The 23,317-nt window shown below is 46.2% G+C and overlaps 1 protein-coding gene across 1 annotated transcript in view; it reads left to right on the forward strand.

Moving 5' to 3' along the window:
• Positions 1 to 20,290: 20,290 nt before the first annotated feature.
• LANCL2 (LanC like glutathione S-transferase 2) overlaps positions 20,291 to 23,317 on the forward strand; it is a 33,213-nt gene continuing 30,186 nt past the window's right edge. Inside the window, exon 1 of the mRNA XM_076330755.1 lies at positions 20,291 to 20,615. Within this exon, the coding sequence (XP_076186870.1) occupies positions 20,412 to 20,615 (204 nt within the window). The 5' untranslated portion in view covers positions 20,291 to 20,411. The remainder of the gene's footprint in view (positions 20,616 to 23,317) is intronic.

Here is a 23,317-nt window from a genome sequence, read left to right on the forward strand (position 1 = left end):
AAATATCCATTTTCCATATTTTACTTGATACTGTATATTCTGGAATTGTCACAAGCACAGCACATCCACAATATTTTTTTTATTAACATGTCTAATGACAGGCCAGGCCACAGCAAAACAAACTGCTTTTCTTGTTACAGCAATGCCCTTCAGCTTTGACCCTGGATGAGATGATAGCGTCACAAGGATGCCTGTGTGCCCATTTAGCTCTTTCTTGAGATTGCTACCGGGTTGCTACCAGGTATGGAGTTGATTAATACCATCAAGATACTATGTGTAAAATGCACAGCTTAACTATCATAAAGTTAATGTTTCTTTTATTTAGCAGAGGAGTAATACATATGCATTTCAATGAAAGATATTTCTGTTGGTATATTGAAGCACTGATAAAAGCCAAAATACCTACACATAAGGACTGAGGCAGTCGAACAGTATTTATAACAGAGAGAAAAGCAAGTCAGGATGTCTTTTTAAAATGTGCTGTAATTCAAAGTTAAGTTCTCCACTAGCTGCAGAAATTGCTGTGTGATGCTGTTTGGTTTGCATTACTTGGGAAGACTGATGCACCATTTTAGCCACAGAAATCTGAATCTCAGAGATTAATTGGTAAAACCTAGAAGCAAAGAAAGAAGTCATGAAAAAAAAAAATCTTACTACATCAAAATACATGAAAACTTCTGAGTCTTCCCAATTCCTTCTCACGATACTTTTACTGTCAGTGAAATCAGGAAAGTAGACATATATATATAAGGTGTTTCTTTATTATTTAGCTGGTCTTACACAGGCATCTATTCAGAATCTTCTGTGCTGATTTCAAGATAAAAATACTGTTGTTTGAATATTAGTCGTGTGAGCTACAAAAATGCTATACAGATAGGAAAGCACAAAGCAGATTCTAACTTGCTTTGCTTTTCATTGAGAGAATTGTTAATTAAATGCCAGCCAAAAAGATTCTACAAGTTATAGGCAAGTTTTAATCACTGGTGATGATGATTAAGCTAGGAAAAAAAAAAATCACACTCAGTTCTTAAATACCGTGTTGAGTTTTTCAGGATTTGCAAATTATCATCCTCTTGTTACAAACTCTTCCTCCCTTCTCTGCAGCACTCCTGTTACAAAAGATGCTCAATTTATTATTAGATAAATAGGGACGCTTACACTGTTTCAGTCTGCATTCTTAGAGTAGACATCTGTTCATTTCAATAGCTCCTGACATGAGGAAGATAAGCAGATCATGTTCTCTTGACAATGCGCTGCTGGGTATTGACCACATCTCCACCCATCTTTGAGAAAAATGTGAGCTTAACTAGCTGTAGCAGAGGCTACCTCATTGTCTGGAAGTGCAATAATAAGCACCCTTGATACAGAAAACAGAGATCGCATCATTGCATATTAACTTTTCTCTGTTGAGGTGCTTGAAGTTACAGATTAAAAGGCTTTTCTTAAATTTTAATCTTATTCATTAATGGGGAAGGGCTTGTTTGTAACACAGTAAGAATACCCAAAGTGTAAAGTAAGCACTGTGCACAAATCCTTCCCTTCGTAGAGAAATAAAATGTCCTATATATGTTAGGCCTTTGCCTATTTTAATGTTGATAGTCAGTGAGATCTTCTGAGGCATCACTAGCAGAAGAGCTAACCAACTCTGTCCTTTAGCTAATTAAGACACCATGTCTTCCTTCTTGACAGGAGCAAAGTTTTGCTGCTATTTCCTCTAAGCAAAAAACCCCTGCTGTTTAACTCCTCATAGGTACAAGATAAATTATTGCCTTGAATAACACGTCAAAGCCTCAGGCATTAGAAGGCAAAGATGCTGACCTTATGGCTGCTTCTGCCTCTTTTCAAAAATCAAGCAGACACATTTAAGACTTATAGGTCGCTGTGCCTCAGGGTCCAGTTCTATTTCATCCCCAAGCAGACACCCCATGGGATTCCTGAGTCCCTGTAAACTAGAGTAGACATACATCAGATATTTCAGGCATTTTGCTTGCCTCAGTTAGATGCAGAAAAATCACCATTTTTTTTTCCTTTCTCAGTAACAGCAGGAGTCTGCTTAAGAACAAAGAATTAACAAATCCCATCTGCTAAGGACGGTTACCTCCCTCACCCGACCCTTATTGCCCACTATCTATTGCCCCTCCTCCGAGGTGCAGGTCAATGGGTGTGTACACCCATACCTCTGCTCAGAAGGTTAAGAAGGGCATTTGCAGTCACTAGTGCTCTGAGGATAATGACTCCAGATTAATAGCCAGGAGATTAATGTGGAATAAAGCTAGAACTCATTCAAACTTAATTCCCTTTGCTTCTGAAGCTTTCTCAGAAAACACACTTTACTCGGAACAGCTTCCTTTCTAAACAGCATACTATAGCAGATGCCAGGGTTTCTGCTAAAGTGTGGAAACCTCATTGTAATGGGTCTTTTGCTATCAGCCATCAAGATTCAGGGTGCAGTGGGGACAGTATGCTGGTCACTGAGTGGGAAAGGGAAACCTTTTTGCCCCAGACTATGGGGCAGTTCCATTTGCATCCCTGACCCACTTCTTGTGTTGAGGGTCTGTCCTGGTTTCGGCAGGGATAGAGTTAATTTCCTTTCTAGTAGCTGGTACAATGCTGTGTTTTGGATTTAGGATGAGAACAAAGTTGATAACGCACCGATGTTTTAGTTGTTGCTAGGTAATGCTTACACTAGCCAAGGACTTTTTAGTTTCCCATGCTCTACCGACTGAGAAGGCTGGAGGTGCACAAGAAGCTGGGAGGGGGCACAGCCAAACTGGCCCAAGGGACATTCCATACCATGTGATGTCATGCTCAGTACATAAACTGGGGAAAGCTGGCCGGGGGGGCCGCTGCTCGGGGACTGGCTGGGCATCGGTCGGCGGGTGGTGAGCAATTGCACTGTGCATCACTTGCTTTGTGTATTATCATTATTATTATTACATTATTATTATCATAATTTTATTTCAATTATTAAACTGTTTTTATCTCAACCCATGAGTTTTTCTCACTTGTGCTCTTCCAATTCTCTCCCCCATCCCACCGGGGTGGGGGGGGAGTGAGCAAGCGGCTGTGTGGTGCTCAATTGCCAACTGAGGTTAAACCACAACAGGGTCTCCACCTGCCTTCCCCACGTGAAAGGAGGCATGGAGCCCAGGCTCAGCCCCAGGACTCGTGTTTGATGCAGAGATCCCAAGGCCCCTGTCCTTGGAGGAGTGCTGACACAGAAGAGGGGTTCAAACATATGTGGATGTTACAATGGGGAAGCATATGGGGGAAGGAAGAGCTGGCACTAAACCCGAAGGCTCCTGGTTGCTGTGTCCCTAGGGGGGAGAGAAGAACTCTGTCCTTTTTGCTGCTCCATCAGCTCATCTCTGGGATCAGTTTAGACTGGGGTGAGGCTGCAGTGCCTGGGGGAAGAGGAACTGGGAGGGGCGTTGTGTTTGCACAGACACTTGCCCTCTGCACTGCACATAAAGCACCCCTAAACTGGCTGGCAGAGGGCTGAGTTGGTGACACCAGCCAAAGCTTTGCCCTGTCAGTGGCAGCAGTCAGTAAAGCCTCCCTCCTTCAAGGCTGTCAGCTGCGTTCAGAGCCACTGAATGGTGTACGTGGATCCAGCAGCTAAGGAGAGCACTGCATTTCCTGGTTCATAGATAACTCCTGTATTACATCTCAGATCTGAGGCTCCACAACTGGCATTCAAAAACCCAGAGCTTTTCTGATGAATTCACAGTCTGTGGTAGCTATCAAGCAATGTCCTTGCTGCTGCTGCGTTAGAGACCTGATTGAAATCAGCACTGGCGCAGTCTTTACATACAGACCCTTTATTTGGGAGAGCTCTTACAAACAGAGCAGGACTGAAGTGAGAGTATGAAGTCAGGTTTTACACTCCCAGCTTCCCAAGAGGATTAGGGTCACATCTCTCAGCGACCACCATACTAGACCACATGGTTGGAGAATGCAAATGAGTAAATGACAACTGTGGGAGCCTTTATAATTTCTGCCCTGGTTAATAAACACAGAGCAGATTTTGGGCTTAAACATATTTCTCTGCTGTTGCTTCTGGTTCTTGAGGTCTTCAGGGTTCCTACAGCCTGCCCTCATCTCTTCTTGCCTTTCAGTTTCTTGTATGCTTAGTCTTTCACATTAAGATTATGGTCTGTCTTATCCTCCATTTTCTCTTCCACAATAATCCTAAGAATGGTCTTTCAGGGTACGCGCAATAAGCCTGATTTCTGCCAACCAGGCTACCAGCTCGACCAGCCTGCTGAATTTAATGGGATTTCATTATACACACCAGATTTAATTCTTTACAGGCCTCCCAGAGTTCTTTAATTACATCTTGTTCTCCGTGTATCATTATTCCTTAACTGGCCCCAAATTAGAGTCAGTTTAAAAAAAATATTTAATTGCATTCCTTTCTTACTTGTGGTTGTCTAACATCCATATAAAACAAAAGAGGCCTTATAATAGCCTTGTGTATTTGAAGCTTGGAACTGAAAATTACCTGGAAAGATAATAACAGTCAACTCTGCTATATTCCTGGTCTTAATTTAATAGAATCATGGCAATGCAAGCCTGGTAAGGACCTCCTGGGATCACACAGTCCTTTCTCCTCTCTGAAGGATAGAGCTATTATACCTAAACCATGTCTAATAATTTGTCTAGCTTGATCTTAAAACCCTTCCATAAACAGTCCTCCTCTGTGCAGCATATTTAGGCACTGCACCACAGATACTTCCTAATACCAAACCCCAAATTTGGATCTCCAATGCAAATTAATTGAGTTCATCACAGTCTATTTGCAAGGGTCTTTGAGAACAAATTACCACCTTTCTCTTTAACAGGCCTTTGAATACTGGATTATCATTACAATTTATCTCTAGTCTTCTCTTTCCTATACCAAACAAAGCTGTTTCCTTCAATCTTTTCTCAAAAGTCATGTCTTTGGGTCTTGTTTTCTGGCCATGTTTTCTGTACCTTCTACCTTTTTGATTTCCCTCCTCTGGACTCCTCCCAGTTTGGCAACACTTCAAAAAGTGTGGCGCCCAAAACCGTTCAGTGCCAATGTCAGCTTCCCAGGGCCAAGCAGAGAAGGATAATTACCTTGCATATGTTACCTACAGCACTTCTGTCAGCACCGCACAGCATGAGATTTGCTTAGTTTTGTAACAGTATCATACTATGACAATTTCATTTGTCATGGCTCCATGAGATGGCTCCATTAGAGCAATCACATCTCTTCATTCTCTATTTTATAATTTATTCTTTAATTTCCCTTTCCCAAGGATAAGTGTTTGTATTTGAGTACTGAATTTTCCCTTGTTGGTTTTGGGCCTTTGGTGCTGTTTCTCAATATGGTTCTGCATTTTGACCCTGTATCTCAAAGAGTTTGTAATCCCTCCTAGCCTCTTGTTCTTTGAAAACTTGTGTGTTTCATTATTCAAGTTGTTAATGAAAATCCTGAGTAGAAATATGATTTCTGCAGAGCCTTGCTTTTAATGCCTTCCCAGTTTAACATCAAACCATGTGAGTGTGTGCTCACTGTATCATGACTCTGGGTAAGTACACGTTTCTTTTGTTTCCTCAAGAGCATGTTAGGTGGGACCATGTCAAAAGCCTTAGCAGAGTCAAGATTCTTTATCCATGAGAACAATTATCCTGTCAAAGAAGGAAACAAGGTTGGTTTGACATGATTTATTCTCGACAAATCTACTCCCGCTGTTTTTAGTAGCTTATTATTCTGTAGGTGCTTTATACATTGATTCTTTAATAATTTAGTCTTGCGTATCTTTCAGGATAACACAGGCAGACTTGTTATCTCCCTGAACCTTCCTTTTCCTCTTTTGAAGGATGGGTTCTGTGGGTTTTCTTCTAGTTCGTAGAGAACCTTACCCTCTTTTGTTACCAATGAGTGTTAATGGTTCAGATACTGCTTCAGCTTCTTAGATATTCCAGGGTAAATTCCACCAGGCCACTCTAACTTTAATATACATAACACATCAAATATTTTCTAACTTCTTTTTCCCTACTCAGACTCATGCATCTGTGCTCTTGTAAACAACCTAATTGCTTTAGGCATTTGCTCACAATTTATGTCATGCCTGAAGCAAAGATGTCATTGAATATCTTGGCTTTCTCATCGCGGTCTATTATTTGCAATCCTCCCCTATTAAGGAATGGGCCTGAATTTTACTTTGCCTTTTTCTGCTCTTGTGGTGTTCATACAATCTTTTCACATTAATTTTTATCACCCTCAATAGTAGTAAGTCATTGTGTACTTTATCTTTCTAGGCTCAACCATACACTTCTGGTCTACTTTTTTCTACTCAGCTTTAGCCGGATGTCCTTGTTCCTAATTTGTAAATAAATCCTTTTTTAATATTCAAGACTTTAAAGAGCTTCTGCTGCAGCTATTCCTTCTTCTTACGCTGATTCTTTTCTCCTTCATAGCACAATAATTTGCTGTTGTGTCTTAAATACAGCTTCTTTCAGTAATTGCTCTCTCTCCTGCGCTTCTTTATCCTTAAATTATCTTCCCAAGAGAATCTACTTAGAAATTCCATGAGTTTATTAACGTCTGCTTTACCGAAGCCCATCATCTTTATTTTGCTTCTCCCATGATGTCCTTTTCTTAAAATAGTGAACTATGATCAATAGCTTTGCAACCATTTCCTCCCCCTTAGTCCCTGGAATCTACCATTTTTACAGAAGGTGGGCTGGTGTGTTAAGAAACCCCTGTGTCTGAAAGCTGCTGTAGTTTCTGGTCAAACAAAAGATGTGAAAAAGCCTGCAAAGCATGTCCTGCTTGAGCCTGGATACAAGAATACCTGTACTACTTGATAATGCCCAACATTACTCCAGAAATGTGCAAAGGTGATCCGCTTAATTCTGACGTGATGTGGCAACCGAGTTGCAACACACACACGGAGAAGTAACGTTAATCCATTTTGTTACTTAAGGAAATCTAAACCAGTCAATGCAGTTACCCCAGCAGAGTTTAGATTTTCTAAAAATGATGATGCCGGGGGAGGGGAACCTCAGTCCATCCCACTCCTACCAGTTTGATGCCAGGGCCAGCAATAGCTGCCCAGAGCCTGGAGAAGGATCACAGGTCAGCAGGAGAGCGCCTGAAGAGCAGCACAAAGGAACTCCAGCCACTAAGACAGCTTCATCGGGGGCCCAACTTCAATGCCTCTATGCAAACGCACGTAGCATGGGGAATAAACAAGAGGAGTTAGAGACGTGCGCACGCCTGCAGGGCTACGACCTTATTGGCATCACAGAGACATGGTGGGATGGCTCCTATGATTGGAGTGTTGGGATGGAGGGATACAGGCTCTTTAGGAAGGACAGGCAGGGAAGACGAGGAGGGGGTGTCGCCCTCTATGTCAATGACCAGCTGGAGGGCATGGAGCCCTGCCTGGGGATGGATGAGGAGCTGACTGAGAGCTTATGGGTCAGAATTAAAGGGAGGGCAGGGACAGGTGACATTACAGTGGGGGTCTGCTACAGGCCACCTGACCAGGAAGACCAAGCGGATGAGGCCCTCTATAGACAGATAGGAGCAGCCTCACGCTCACAAGCCCTGGTCCTCATGGGGGACTTCAACCACCCCGACATCTGTTGGAGGGACAACACGGCAGGGCATAAGCAATCCAGGAGGTTCCTGGAATGCGTCGATGATAAATTCCTTCTCCAAGTGGTAGAGGAACCAACGAGGAGAGGTGCTATGCTGGACCTTGTTCTCACCAACAAGGAGGGGCTGGTGGGGAATGTGAAGCTCAAGGGCAGCCTGGGCTGCAGGGACCACAAAAAGGTGGAGTTCAAGATCCTTAGGGCAGTGAGGAGGGTGCACAGCAAGCTCACTACCCTGGACTTCAGGAGAGCGGACTTTGGCCTCTTCAGGGATCTGCTTGGTAGAGTGCCATGGGACAAAGCCCTGGACGGAAGAGGGGCCCAAGAAAGCTGGGTAATATTCAAGGATCACCTCCTTCAAGCTCAGGAGTGATGCATCCCAACAAAGAGGAAGTCAGGCAAGAACACCAGGAGGCCTGCATGGATGAACAGGGAGCTCCTGGACAAACTCAAACACAAAAAGGAAGCCTACAGAGGATGGAAGCAAAGACAGGTAGCCTGGGAGGAATACGGAGAAATTGTCTGAGCAGCCAGGGATCAGGTTAGGAAAGCTAAAGCCCTGATAGAATTACATCTGGCCAGGGACAGCAAGGGCAACAAGAAACGATTCTATAGGTACATCAGGGATAAAAGGAAGACAAGGGAAAATGTGGGCCCTCTCTGGAACGAAACGGGAGACCCGGCTACCCGGGACACAGAGAAAGTGGAGGTACTTAATGACTTTTTTGCCTCGGTCTTCATCGGCAAGTGCTCGAGCCTCACTGCCCAAGCCGCAGAAGGCAAAGGTGGGGACTGGGAGAATGAAGAGCCGCCCACTGTGGGAGAACATCAGGTTCAAGACCATCTAAGGCACCTGAAGGTGCAAAAGTCCATGGGACCCGATGAGATCCATCCGCGGGTCCTGAGGGAACTGGTGGATGAAGTTGCTAAGCCACTATCCATCGTATTTGAGAAGTCGTGGCAGACTGGTGAAGTTCCCACTGACTGGAAAAGGGGAAACATAACCCCCATTTCTAAAAAGGGAAAAAAGGAAGACCTGGGGAACAACAGGCCAGTCAGTCTCACGTCTGTGCCTGGGAGGATCATGGAACAGATCCGCCTGGAAGCTATGCTAAGGCACATGGAGGACAGGGAGGTGATTCGAGACAGGCAGCATGGCTTCACCAAGGGCAAGTCCTGCCTGACTAACCTAGTGGCCTTCTATGATGGAGTGACTACATCAAGAGACACAGGAAGGGCTACAGATGTCATCTATCCGGACCTCTGTAAGGCCTTTGACACAGTCCCCCACAACATCCTTCTCTCTAAACTGGAGAGGTATGGATTTGATGGGTGGACTGTCCGGTGGGTGAGGAATTGGTTGGATGGTCACATCCAGAGGGTAGTGGTCAATGGCTCAATGTCCAGATGGAGGTTGGTGACAAGTGGCGTCCCGCAGGGGTCCGTATTGGGACCGGTACTGTTTAATATCTTCCTCAGTGACATAGACAGTGGGATCGAGTGCACCCTCAGCAAGTTTGCAGATGACACCAAGCTGAGTGGTGCGGTTGACAGGCCAGAGGGACGGGATGCCATCCAGAGGGACCTGGACAAGCTTGAGAAGTGGGCCTGTGTGAACCTCATGAGGTTTAACGAGGCCAAGTGCAAGGTCCTGCACCTGGGTCGGGTGGGGGATGAAGGGATTGAGAGCAGCCCTGCCAAGAAGGACTTGGGGGTACTGGTGGATGAAAAGCTGGACATGAGCCAGCAATGTGTGCTCGCAGCCCAGAAGGCCAATCCTGTCCTGGGCTGCATCAAAAGAAGCGTGGCCAGCAGGTCGAGGGAGGTGGTTCTGCCCCTCTACTCTGCTCTGAGGAGACCCCACCTGGAGTACTGCCTCCAGCTCTGGAGCCCTCAGCATAAGAAAGACATGGACCTGTTGGAACGGGTCCAGAGGAGGGCCACGAAAATGATCAGGGGGCTGGAACACCTCTCCTGTGAAGAAAGGCTGAGAGAGTTGGGGTTGTTCAGCCCAGAGAAGAGAAGGCTTCAGGGAGACCTTATTGCAGCCTATCAGTACTTAAAAGGGGCTTACAAAAGAGATGGCAGCAAACTTTTTAGCAGGGCCTGTTGCAACAGGACAAGGGGGAATGGCTTTAAACTAAAGGGGGGTAGATTTAGACTAGATATGAGGAAGAAATTTTTCATGCTGAGGGTGGTGAAGCACTGGAACAGGTTGCCCAGGGAGGTGGTGGATGCCCCATCCCTGGTAACATTCAAGGTCAGGTTGGACGGGGCTCTGAGCAACCTGATCTAGTTGAAGATGTCCCTGCCCATGGCAGGGGGGTTGGACTAGATGACCTTTAGAAGTCCCTTCCAACCCAAACTATTCTATGATTCTATGATTCTAAGGTGTTAGCAATCACCGCTCACATTATTCAAGCATACAAACTTCTGTACTGTATGACTTCTTCTTAGCATCTTCATAACTGCAGGGGGATATTCATATTGGTACCCTTCAGCCTTCTGGTGAACTGCATCCAGTCCAACAGTGAGGGAGGGACTATAAAAAAACTAAGTCATTCCTCTATTCTGTGACCCAAAATGCTCTTCAAAGCTAGAATATCTGAGGAAAAAAGGGGAGCACACCCCACATAAATTCCTTACCTGTTCAGGTTAGGAAAAATCTAAATATGGCACTATTAGTAGCCTCTTGTATGTCAGACTGACAGATTTCAAATGGCTTCCAGGAGGGCACCACTTTCATATTTCAGCTGTCTTCTCATTATTGTTAGACCTGGAAGCTCAGTGCTGGATGACAGAAATATTTGTACAGTTAAACACCAGGAGAGAGCTACGGAAATAAAAACACATGTCAGGAAACTGTCTGAATGGGGAGTTCACTTTAGACAGAAATCTCCCTTCAAGCCATAAAATGGAAAGCTGCCTAGATCCATCCATTTCTAACTTTCTCTTATCTGTCAGCCCAGTGATTTGGCTGGTCATTCCCCTGGCAGAATTTTAAGCAGGTTTAGATGCCTGCTCTCCATTGCCATGTAAACACATGTGCAGAACTGCTAATGACAATTAGATTTTAAAAGCCTGCTGTAGGAAATCTCACCCAGAAGCTCAGCGAATATTACAACCATCTCACTTGCTGATATACCTCCCTCAGCAGGAACTTTATGATAGGAAAAAACCCCTATGCTCTCTTAATCACTGGCAACCAGAAGCTGTCAACGAATAAGGAGAAGCTCTTTCATGTCCCCTGAGAGCAGTGTACTTCCCAGACGCACAGAATTACAAGCCTCTTGGTTTACTGGCTCACAACAACCACACTATAGCATTTTTTTCAAGACATTTATTGAGGTCTTTCTAAAAAGCCTCACTGAAAGGCTGCTTCAAAACCCTCCTCCTCTGATAGTTTTGTTTTTAGCCTGAATTTCATCATGGGCAACATATAACCATTTTGTTCAGTTGTGAGTATGGTCCTTAATCATTCTGCCTCCCCCCTAGTATAGATAAAGATCTATATTTATATCTTTCTCGTACTTATGAACAGCAACTATATACCATTTCAGCCTTCATTCTGCTAAAAAAGCCAGAGGGATCTAAGCTTTCCTTATAATGCAGACTCTTCATTCCCATTCTCCGCCTCCGCTCCAATTTTAATGGATCTTTTTTGAGCATGACTGACCAGCTCTACTGCAGGCAGAGTTATGATGACCTTGGACTGTGGTCAATACACCCTTACCTCTATTGAAACTACCAACCCCACATTCACAGCTGCCCATTTATATCACTTAGATCTTCTACTACAACATTCTGATCGTTCTCTGCAAAATTAACTGGGTTTTTTCTTATTTTCCGTACAAACATTGTTAATACAAATGTCCATTAGGACCAGTCCCCAATCCACTCCTTTATCTACTCCATTACCTTTCCTCTAGCTCCATGCATCCCCTTTGACAACAGCACATTATTGCCTCCCCTTCTGCTAGATCCTTGCTTACTGTATAATAATTGTATTAATCTGCTCTTGGGCTACATGGGAAATTACCAGTTATGCTGTTGCAGCTGTACAAATGAGTGACAGCTACTGTATGTCCTTTAGCTACAGAACTGCTTTTCTCATCAAAGAACAGTAGTGAGTTTTTCCAGTGTGAGTGATGTATTACAAACCCACATTGTATTTTTTCCATTTATCTCAATCTCCCTATTAATCTTTTCTTCAACATTTGTTCTAAATCTTTGCATCCTACTGAGGTCATACTAATGGTTGGTAACGGAGTGCTTCATTATTTCTCTATTCGTTAAACAGGTCCTATATATGCCGTTCTCCAGCGACACAGTATTGCCTAATTTGACAACGGCACAGATGAACATCATTGAGGGAATTGCAGTTTCATTTGCCAACTTTTATGATCTCAGTTAAACTGGGTAGTAAGTAATTTAAGTTTTGTTTCAACCCAAACCCAGAATGTGGTAATTTGTTCTTCTTCACTTGTTCCCATTACCCTGTTTCACTGCCACATTCTGTAACCGCTGTGTAACTGAAAACTGAGCCAAAATATTCCTTTTGCTTTTCACCAGACCTAGATTACCCTTAATCTCCTTAATACTTTTTAACCTTCTCCTTACCTTATTTAAAAAAAAAAAACAAACTTTTTCTTTGCTCTTTGTTACTTACATAGCTAAAGGGATTTTACTGTTGTCACAGCAGTTGTTGATTTCTTTTACAAGATCCTAGTCACCTTAATTTTGCAAACTCTGACTTTTTTCCTCATACTTTCTGACAAAACAGGGCTTTTTTTAGAGATGCAAATCAGAACTTGGAGACAGGTTATAAGAAGAATTCAAAAGATAGTATCACCTAGGCACACTTGGCAAAACGGGTTTTTGGTTAGCATGGACCATTTCAGTTACTAATGGAAAAAATGGAGCTGCTTGTTTTTCCGTCTCTCCCTCTTCCCAACCTCAACATGCAGAAACCATGGGAAGAGCGACGCTAATGGTGCAAACGGTGCACGCTGTAGGGGCACTGACTGGGAAGGGCTGGAAGGGATGAGCTTTACAGCCTTGTGCCGGTGACTCCATCTTATAACATGTGAGCAAGATTGCACCAGGCAACGATAATAAGGGGGCTGTGACTCCCTTGGTCATCATTGCTCTTCTGTAAAAACACACCAGCTCTCCATGTTGTTCCCCACAGGCTTAAAAGAGGGATGTGTTATACCTAAATCAAGAGACTGGTATCCACATGGAGTCTTTTCCTGTATGAAGGCTGTGTTAGGAACTTTTCCACATGAATGTAGTTCTCCTTTAGCCTTTCAGGTAAGGAGATAAAAATGCTTCTCCTTTTGTTGACCCCTGTCTATCTCCTTACGCTGTGATTTCAGTTCAGGCTTGGACCTAAAGCACCAGATGAGACAGTTCCTGCTTTTGTGACTAAGGCTGAGGCGTGGACTCCACAGAGAGGGATGAAAAGGGCACTGCCTGGTGCTCTCCACACCATCAGGCAATGCGCAGAATGTTTCCATTAGGAGAAGTCCATCTAGAAATTTTCTATTTCTAGTAAAATATGTGAGCAGTATACATGAGAAGGACAGAATCCTGCTGAGTACTGAATGCTCCAATAACATCTTAGTAAACTGGTTTCTGATCCAAGCTTCTGAAAATTATATGCTCATCAGAAAAGCTTTCCACAGCTTGCAGAAACACATCCATAACATACATGAGAAAATTAGTCTTTCTATGCTTGTACAAATGCTGCAGTCCCAAGGGTTCTCAGAGCAATTAGTGGTAATCAACTGACGTACACAAGTAGGTTTGGCTCTTCTTTCACCTTAAAGGCTTTTCTGATACAGGATTCCAGTTAAATGCATGACTCGTCAGACTTTTTACTGCTGGTGGCAAGCCAGGTATCTTGAGGGCCCTTCCGGAAGATAGGTGCAGAAAACAAAGGGAGTTGTAGCATGGTTATCTGGACAATCCAATAGCTATCAAATGCATGGCAGCCAAGGGATCCAAAATATCATGCTACAAAGGTGGGGGGCAGGGGGGAAAGAGCAGTGTGTTGTTCAGCCATTGGGCCCATTTCACTCCTTGCACCACAACCCACAAACCAACACCATATTGAGGTAGTTGTACCTGTGTGTGCTGGCCTTGGCTGGGACAGAGTTGATTTTCTTCACAGTAGCTGGTATGGGGCTGTGTTTTGGATTTGTGCTGGAAACAGTGTTGATAACACAGGGATGTTTTCGTTACTGCTGAGCAGCGCTTACACAGAGTCAAGGCCTTTTCTGCCTCTCACCCCACCCCACCAGCGAGTAGGCTGGGGGTGCACAAGAAGTTGGGAGGGGACACAGCCGGGACAGCTGACCCCAACTGACCAAAGGATATTCCACACCATATGACGTCATGCTCAGCACATAAAGCAGGAGGAAGAATAAGGAAGGGGCAGATGTTTAGAGTTATGGCGTTTGTCTTCCCAAGTAACCGTTACGCGTGATGGAGCCCTGCTTTCCTGGAGATGGCTGAACACCTGCCTACCGATGGGAAGCAGTGAATGAATTCCTTGTTTTGCTTTGCTTGTGTGCGTGCCTTTTGCTTTACCTATTAAACTGTTCTTATCTCAACCCACAAGTTTTCTCACTTTTACTGGTCTGATTCTCTCCCCCATCCCACCAGGGGGGAGTGAGCAAGCAGCTGTGTGGTGCTTAGTTGCTGTCTGTGGTTAAGCCACAACAGCTGTGCTAGTTCTGATTTATTAGCAAGGCTGCAAAGGCATGAATCAGTGTAAACTCTTCTCTATGTGGTCTAAAACTGCAGCAAAGAACTTCCAGGTTGGACACAGGGAATAATTTTCTCATGGGAACAACAGCAGAGATGGCAGCCTGCGGAGGTGACTCTTCTTGGTGGTGGTTTTTAAGATCTGGTCAGGCATATCTGCCAGGAACAGCCCTGACCTCTTGCAGCCAGAAGGTGGGTGAGAAGCTTGTTTGTCCTCCCTCTTGGCCCCGTGTTGCTGATTCTGAAGGCTGGTGACTACCCACAGCGACAGGCGGTGGATGGTACAGCCTGTGTTAGGAGACTTTCTTGCCATTTCACTACTATCATTATCCAGGTTGTACTATCTTGAGCAATACTTTCTGTATTTTTGCTTTATAAAGCTACTTTGCTTGAAGGTGCTTGTGTTTTGCATGTTCAGTTCCCCCAAAAAACATTATCCCACTCTGTCCTGATGTGGCGAAAACCACTGAAGACAGAACTCAAACCTGTGAACTTGTGAGCATGTTTTGAAGAACGCAAACCTCTCTAATCAAACCCTGAATGAACAAAACTGAGATCGTTCAGTGCATCGCAGCACCGTGCCCATTACTTCTGGGTCTGTCACCTATCCTTACCTCAAGGTAGTGACTACAGCTGCTTTTTAAGCCACACTAACATTGTGTATTTCAAAGGGTATCAGAAGAAATAAGAAAATAAGATGTAGCAGAGTTAGTGTCAAATCTGAACATCCAGCTTGCAACAGCTTCCTTAGGCAAAGGGAATCCTCTCATCCAACACTTGTTCTGTTACTCCTTTTTATAGATACTGGCCAGCCACAGGTATCCTAAAAGTACACATCTTTCACCTCTGTTCCTCCTGCTCCTTGCCTTTGGGAGAGTGTTATTTGTTTTCTACTAACTGAACTTTTCTTTCCCTGGGCTTACAAACCTTGTCAGGGTTGAAAATCCAACACTAGACCAAGGATTATTAAGGGTACATTTTAATAACAGTGAGCTGGTTTCATAGAATCATAGACAGTAAAGACCTATAAGAACATTTACAGGCATCTTTTCATGATTTCATTATTAGCTGTATTCCTCAGGATGCGCAAACTGAAAACCACTGGGATTAAGGGGATAAGGAAGGGAAATGTTTGATTATGACAAAATCCATTCTTTAAAAACAGGCTGAAGTGCAATAACTGCTGCTCAGGCTTATCATTTATTACTGTGCACTCATCAGAACAGAAGTGCAATAGATGTGACAACACTGCTTTTTCTGCTACAAGACCAAATATAAGAACAAGAAAATAAGAAGAGAACTGTATTAGATGGAGTTGTTATTAAAACATTTTTTTGGTGGTTGAGTAGCACAGTGTCTTATCAGATTCACAGAAATCTCGGAGATCTTAAATAGCAAGATTATGCTAAAATACAGATCAGTTACTTACAGCAGCCAGAGAAATCTGTTGCTACTGAAAAGCAGTATGATAATAACGTATCACACAAGCCCATTCGTTCTTACATTGGGTTATACTCCACCTGAAGCTGAATTGAAATGCAGGACTGAATTTGGTTCAAAATCTGTAAGTCTTTTGCAATTAAAATGCAAAACCTGATTCTGCAGATCTTATTTTGTAATATCATGTTTATTACTGAAGCAGTCCCCCATAGTTTATTAGGCCTAAACAGTTTTAAAGAATTTAGTTACACGGTGGTGGAGAAAAAAAGAAATTAGTAAGTACAGCTAAGGGGAGGGGATAGTAATGGTGAAAAGGGAATTAGGAAGTCCTTATAGGCTATTATAGGCCTATGGTAGTGCTAGAGGAGAAAGAGGCTTGCTGCAGAGCACAAAGAATGCAGCATAGACAAAGTACAGCCTGAAGAGGAGAGGACCAGAAAGAGAAAGAAAGCAAAAGTCAGGATGAAAGACTTCATTTATGTTGTATAAAGGTATGATCCTTGACTTGCAGCAGGTATAAACTGCCCCATCTCCACTGACCTGCTGTCCTAATTAACGCCAGCCGAGAAATTGCCATACCTTGTTTTTCCACAGGTAAATACTGAAGAAAGCAGTGTACAGCCTTGTTCTCCATTATGTATCACATTAGCAGGGTCCATTCCTGAAGCTCTCGCTTCTCTCAGTTAATTTCAGCTGAATCTCATAGATCTATACTTAGAAATAAAATGAGATTAATGCCAGCTGCTACACTGGTTTCCCAGAATTTACAAGGCACTTTACCATGGGTGCTGAAGTCACAGACTCATCATCCTGTCTCCACGGAACAAAACACAGATGGGGCTGTTGCTTGCACGTATCTGGAGCCATTGCGCACGAAAATAAATAAGCGCTATTATATTGTAATAGGAATGAACACAGCTGCTGAAGGAACCAGTAAACATGTCACAGCTAGAGCTTTGGAGATTCTTGATGGTTGCTCACACTCATTCTGCAAGCTGCATCACGTTGCAGTATGATGTAGCTCTTGCGGGGTATAGTGTGAAGGGCAGCTGCGTGCTAGCCCTGGGAGGGTTGGCTCTGTGATATACAACGCTCTTTCCCTCCTTGTTAGGATAATTTACTACGCATACTGGGAATCAAACAGCAAAATACATGGGGAAGCACGCGATCATTAATGGTTTATGCATGGATTCTGATTATTTAGTCCTGGCCCAAAAAGTAACAGATACTTTATTTTACTATTTTAAAAAATGGCACTAGTCCCATTGGGAGCGCAGCATCAGACACTGCAGGATGTAAAGAGGATTAGAGGGAAGGAAAGGCCAGAAGAAGTGAAAGAGAGGGGTTTATGAATTCCTCCTGTGTAAAGAATGAGTAGCCCAATGACCTGTTAAGCAAAACTTTTCATGAATTACATGAAGAAAATGACATCTAAGTAGGAATCACGCCTTGGTTAAACATTCTTTGCAATTTCAGCTACATCACAGAAAGGGAAAGGACAGCTTTTGGCTGGATCAGCTTGCTGCAGGGCTGCATGTTTGCCAATGCTGCAGAAGGCAGGTTACAGGAGCGCATAGCTGGAGTGGGAAGACAGGATGAGGACTCACTGCTTTCGGTAGCATTTAGACGTATTCTGGATGAAAGCACCCAGGAAATCGTGATTTCAGTAGGCAAGGCCTCCTGCTCCGTACTGTTACAGATGAGAGATGTGAATTTATTCTTGCTTAAAACTTATGTTAAAGGTTATCACCTCACTCAGCCCAACCTTTTTCCTCCTTCTTTATCCATGATTCCCATTCAGGCTGTGGGAGCTCTGTGTGTATTAAAGGTAAAGGAGCAAAAGGAAAGCCTAAAGTTCTTTTGAACTATATCCCACCTGTTAAGAACAAAAGAAGACCTTGTATGCTTGAGACTAAACATACCACGTTGCAACAAATGTGAAGAACAGTGAACACGGAGAGAAGTGCCTCAGAAATAGGTGTTTAACAGGATGTTAAACACAGCAGTGTGCAGATAACCAAACAGCGCAATGATGCACAGCACAAGAGATGCAAACCCACCACCCCCCAACCCACTGCTCCAGAGGAAGAGAAGAACCTGCTCCTGCAAGGTGCCAGGGAGCACCTTCACTCCTCATCTGTAGGCCCTGAGCAGGTACCCATTTGTATGATCTTGCTTTTATATTCCCACCATTTTGATTCAAGGAGAGTAGAAGGTGTAAGAAAACAGAAGCCACACACATTTGTATTAAAAGCTTAATTCTGATCTTTGTTATGGGGATGTAGTTACTTGCACTGATGCAGCTTGTGTTTGCTGAGGGCAGGAAACCATTCAAGATGAAAACATGTTCTTTGCATAGCAAAATGTCTACACAGAGACAGGAGATTGTTTTTTAAAAAGGTTCTGCGTTTACCCTTTCAGGCTCCGCAACACAGCACAAGAGACTTTCCCATTAAAGAGGAAATCATGCATAAAGCGATTTTTTAAAATAACAACAGAACAGGATATTTTATAGATGATTGTGTAATTTTTGAGTGGACGGTTATTTTCACTTCCAGAGCAAATATGAGGTACCTTTTGTCAGACAAGCTGTTTGGAATTTCTGCTTTGTCATCAGGTCAATTTCTAAAAGTACATAAAATGAAGAAAGTACTTCCTAAAATTAATATCCTGCCACAAGATAATGGACACGTCCCATTTATTCACATGTGTATTGCTACAAACAACCATAAACTGAAGCCAATGCTGGGAGAGGCGTCACCTATATTTAATCTTACACACTGAATATGTATTTTGATAGCAATAAAATTACTCAGCACAGAAAACTAAAGATCAATAAGTCTGCACAGTGTCCAGATCTTGAATTAATAGTTTACGGTCTGGCTGACTTACAATTACTAGCAAAAAGCAATGGCATAGTTGGGAGTAAATATTTAATGGAATAATGAGGTCTCCCGTGTCTGTATTTTTACACAATACTGTGCACTGTTTTTGGCTAGATTGCAGGCTTTTTGCAGCCTGTTTCTACACAAGGGTGTTTCAGTATGCGGTACAGATTCCTGAAGGCTACGACAATACTGACAGCATCTACCATGTGTGAATAGAAAACATTTATCCCTGATTATTGTACAGTGCCCTTCCACCTGGAGCTCTTCTCCTCGCTTTAGGTGGAGGCGTCCATAAAATGACGGGCTAAATTTATGCTGACACCGTGCCCAGGCATTCAGCCCCCCACCCCCCGGACTGGATCCCAAACAGAAACACTTGATCCACACGGGATCGAGCCACTGCTCCTCCCCAGGCGGGATGCCATCCCCCCTCACACCCAGCCGCCACTGCCGATCGCCGGGACCCTTCCTCACCCGCCCGCGCCCGGCCCCACGCGTGGAGGGGGGACACAGGCTGGGGACGACGAGCTGCCGCCGCCGGCCCCCTCCAGTGCTGTGGGGTTTTTTGGTGTTTTTTGCTTTTTTTAATGTGTTGGCTTTTGGGAGCGGGTTCGCCGTAGGCAGAGCGGTGCCTGCAGCCAGCGCGGCCACAGTAAGCCGCCAAGCCGACGTTACGACCCGAGGGCGGGACGAGGGAAGGAGGCCGCCCCCCACTTCTCCCCGGGGAGCTGCCTCCCCTCGCCGGCTGAGGGGCGGCCGCCGCCTCCCCCTTCCCCGCCGGGCGGCAGCCGAGGGCCGCCTCCCTCCCCTCAGTGCGGGCGTTGGGGCCGAGGCCGCCGCCTTCCTTCGGCCGGGGCTGGCCGAGGGTCGGCGCGCAGGGTCCGGGGGCTGCCGGCGGATGAGCGCGGCCCGGCGGAGGCTGCGGGTGACCCGGGCGAAGGAGCTGGTGGCGTACTGCCTGCTCCTGGGGCTGTCCTTCCCCCTCCTGCTGCTGCTGCCGTTCCTCTGAGATGCGCCGGGCGACAGCTCGTCCCCACCACGGGGGGACGGGCAGGAGGAGCCGGCGGGAGCCCCGCTCCGCCGCCCGGCGTGCGGTCGGCGGCAGCAGCAGCCCGACGCACTGACGCCCCGGCGGGGGACGATGAGGAGCTCTGGCGGGCTTTGCAGCGGTGCCACCCAGCCTGCGCGGGCGGGCGGGCTGCCTCTCCTCGCGGGGGAGCCCGGCCGCGGCCCCTGCCGCGCTCTGCCCCTGGGGGTGTGATGCCGCCGCCGCGCTCGCCGCTCCCCCTCCCCGGCTGACTGAGACGCCAGGCAGAGCCGCGGCGTCGCAGCTCCCCTTTCGCCTTCCCAAGTTGGGCTTCGGCGGTTCGGGGCCGGGGCCGGCGGCGCCTCTGCCCTGAGGCGGCCCAGATGGGCCAGCGGCCGCCGGCACTGCCACCGCAGCCCCCTCAGCGCGGGGCCGGTGGGCCACGCCTCGCCGCCCTCCCTGACCCAGCCCCTGCCCCAGGGCCGCGGGGCCGCCGCGGGCCCCTCGCCTCCGCGCCCGCCGGGCGACGGCTGTAGCCGGGGGCAGCTGCCGGCCGCGGCGCTCGCGTTGCTGCAAATCCGCCGCTCTGCAGGGCGGAGTGTGTCCCCGCCGGCTTGCCGTGCGGGGAGGCGGGCCGGGGGCCGGCTGAGATGGGAGAGAGCATGTCCAAGAGGCTGAAGCTGCAGCTGGGCGGCGAGGCGGAGATGGAGGAGCGGGCTTTCGCCAACCCCTACCCCGACTACCAGCCCCACGCAGCCGGAGCCGCGGCCGCCCCCAGCGCGGCAGACGCCCAGCGGGACAGGGCGCCGCTCCCGCCGGAGGAGGAGTCCCTCCCCTTCGGCGCCGATGGGAAGGTGAGTCCCGGGCGGCGGGCGGGCGCGCAGGCAGGCGCCGCGTCCCGGCCCCCCGGGCCCTGCTTCACCCGCGTGGCGCTCCCTCACCGCAGGGGCGGCCTGGCGGTGCCGAGGCCGCTGGCGCTGACCCGGGGCGGCCTCCGGCGGGGCCCTGGGCCCGGCCGCGGCCTCCGGCGGCGCGGTGGGGCGGCCCGCGGCCTGTCCGCGCCGCTGCGGAGCGCTGTGCCGCCCCCTGCCCGCCGGCCGAGCTCGGGGCGGGCAGCCGGGCCGTTCCCGCGCGGGCGGCGTGGCAGAGGCAGCGGCCTCGAGGGCTCCTGAGGGGAGAGGCGGGCGGGGTGAGCTGAGGGAAGGAGCGGGAGCTCGGCTCAGCCCGGCCGCACGGCTTGGAGTCGGTGGAAGTGACTGCCATAAGCTGTTTATTTTCCCCCTGAATGCGAATGAACACGGTGCCGGGCCTGGAGGTAGCGCTGCCTGTGCTGCAAGTACCACGGCGGTTCTGTCACAGCACTTACAAGTTGCTCGAGTTTCACCAAAGAAAGCACGTAGAGAAGGGAAAAGATGAACGTGCATCTAGAAAAGACGAGTTTCTCCTCAGGTGACAGCAACACTCAGGCTTTAGGTGATGCTGGACCATTCTCTCCAAGGCGTGTTTACTGACATACACACGTTTATAGATTCAGGTGCACCATGATAGGCACCTGGCAGTCGGTTCGGGCCAGCAGAGGGTCTATCTGGTGGCACTGATCACAGGAGGTTCGCAGTCTTTCTGCTCTGCTTATCTCCGTGATACCATGCTCTGTTGGTTGGGGAGCTGTGTGTGTTTTAGGCTTTAAGCACAGAACCTGCATGGTCCTGTTACCACGCAGGCTGGCTTACGCTGCAGAATAAGTACCAGAATATGGACCTTCTGTCATTTTAGCCCCTGAGCAGCCTCATCTTTAAATACTGTGCTGCTTCATCATCTTTCGGATGAAAAACACTGCATGGTGACATTGCTAGAAACGCAGGTGCGCTGGGTGTGAAGCTAACTTTCCGAACTCACTTGACTGTATGCTGGGGTGAATAAAGGAGAGCCTTTAATCTTGGCTCTGTATTTTCCTGCTTGTGGCAATAAGGAATTACCTTGATTTACTGATAGGGTGGGATGAGGATGGTGATGCCCAGCGGTGAGAGCAGCATTCTTCCTGAGCATTGTAAGAATGAGCAGGACAGCATCAGCTCACCATCAGTCCAAGGCAATGAAAGGTTTCACTATACTGCTACAGCTAATTGCAGGTGTCAAAAGCAGGACTTGGCACTTGAAAAGGGTTAAAAAGCAAGGGTAGTTTTGGAAGTGAAATCTAATTTGTTTTTACAAAAATCCCTAGTAGTATACTCAGTGCTGGTAAAACTATTTTTTTTTTGTGAAAGAGAACTGTGATTTCTTTGTTCTTTTGTATCTGGCTCAGTATATAAAAAACATCCAAGTATGACGAGTTGAAGTATGAAGGCAGAGAGGAGATGGCAGAACAGCTATAGCTATATATTGTTAAATTGGTAAAAAACACACCAAGAACTTTCTTCTGAGGCCTGTAGACCAGTCATCCTTCTTATGTACCTGCTTTAGATCCGACACTTCATGTCCATTTTTTTAAGGAGGAAAAAAAGCCTTCATTTACTGCTGATCTAGGCTGACTACAGCTTTCCAAAGTGAGAACTGATATCGGAGGAAGGTCAACTTCCTTAAAAATTTTTTTTAGAGAATACTAGCTATATTGCAGAATAGTTCAACTCTGATTTACTTCAGATTTAATTCTTGAATTAATCCAAATTCAGAGACATTCTTCTGTGGCAGAGCTGAAATGGCTTAGTCAATGAATTTGTAGCCCTAGATTTACCTTAGGAATGTCTGCTCTGCTGTAGATGAGTATGCTATTTTACAGTGGGTGCAAATGTTTTTTTCCCAGCATCAGTGGTGGATGACATTCCTTGTACTGTGTGGCAGTTGGCAGCTGTTTGTGCAGCTTTGTTTGGAAAATATCTTTGAGCACCTGTGTAGCTGTGTATTTGATAAAAGATGGTGTCTGGGCTTTGTTACATGCAAAAGTATGAAGCTCGTCTGGAAGAACAAATCATCTTCTGTACCACATTAAAGTGATGTAACTACAGCAACTTTCAGTGGTCTTTGACTTTTTTCAACTCTGTGCATTTCATAGGAGAGGGAAGATGTGAGTGTACATTTTCTCTTGTTTCTGCATCTGCAAAATCTGAGGAATTGTCCTACATATTCCTGGGCTAGAACGTAGCTATGAGTATATTTATGTGTATTTATATTCTTTGCAGCATTTGCAAATTGTCAATCCTAGTACTGTCCTGACTTTTATGAGACTTCCTGATGAGTATTTTGGGGGGGGGGTGGTGGTGGTGTTTGTGGGTTTTGGTTTGTGGGTTGGGGTTTTTTTTTTTTTGCATTTAACAGGCTCCAGTCCTGTCAGAGAAACATCTTTGCCTGCCTAAAGCCCCAGTGAAGACAAAAGGACTTTACACAGGTTAGGAAGTCTGTTCTGTAAACCACTGTACACAATAGCACAAGTTTCCTAAAAGTGAGAGCAGCTTTCAGAAGCCCTCAGTGCACTGCACTTCCTCCCATCTGCTGCTGTGTAGAGCGCTGAGCATTGAGTGACTCACGTAATGACAGCTAGAGGTGTGCGGGACTCTGCCGT

This window comes from Aptenodytes patagonicus, chromosome 2, assembly GCF_965638725.1.
Source record: "Aptenodytes patagonicus chromosome 2, bAptPat1.pri.cur, whole genome shotgun sequence".
NCBI lineage: Eukaryota > Metazoa > Chordata > Aves > Sphenisciformes > Spheniscidae > Aptenodytes > Aptenodytes patagonicus.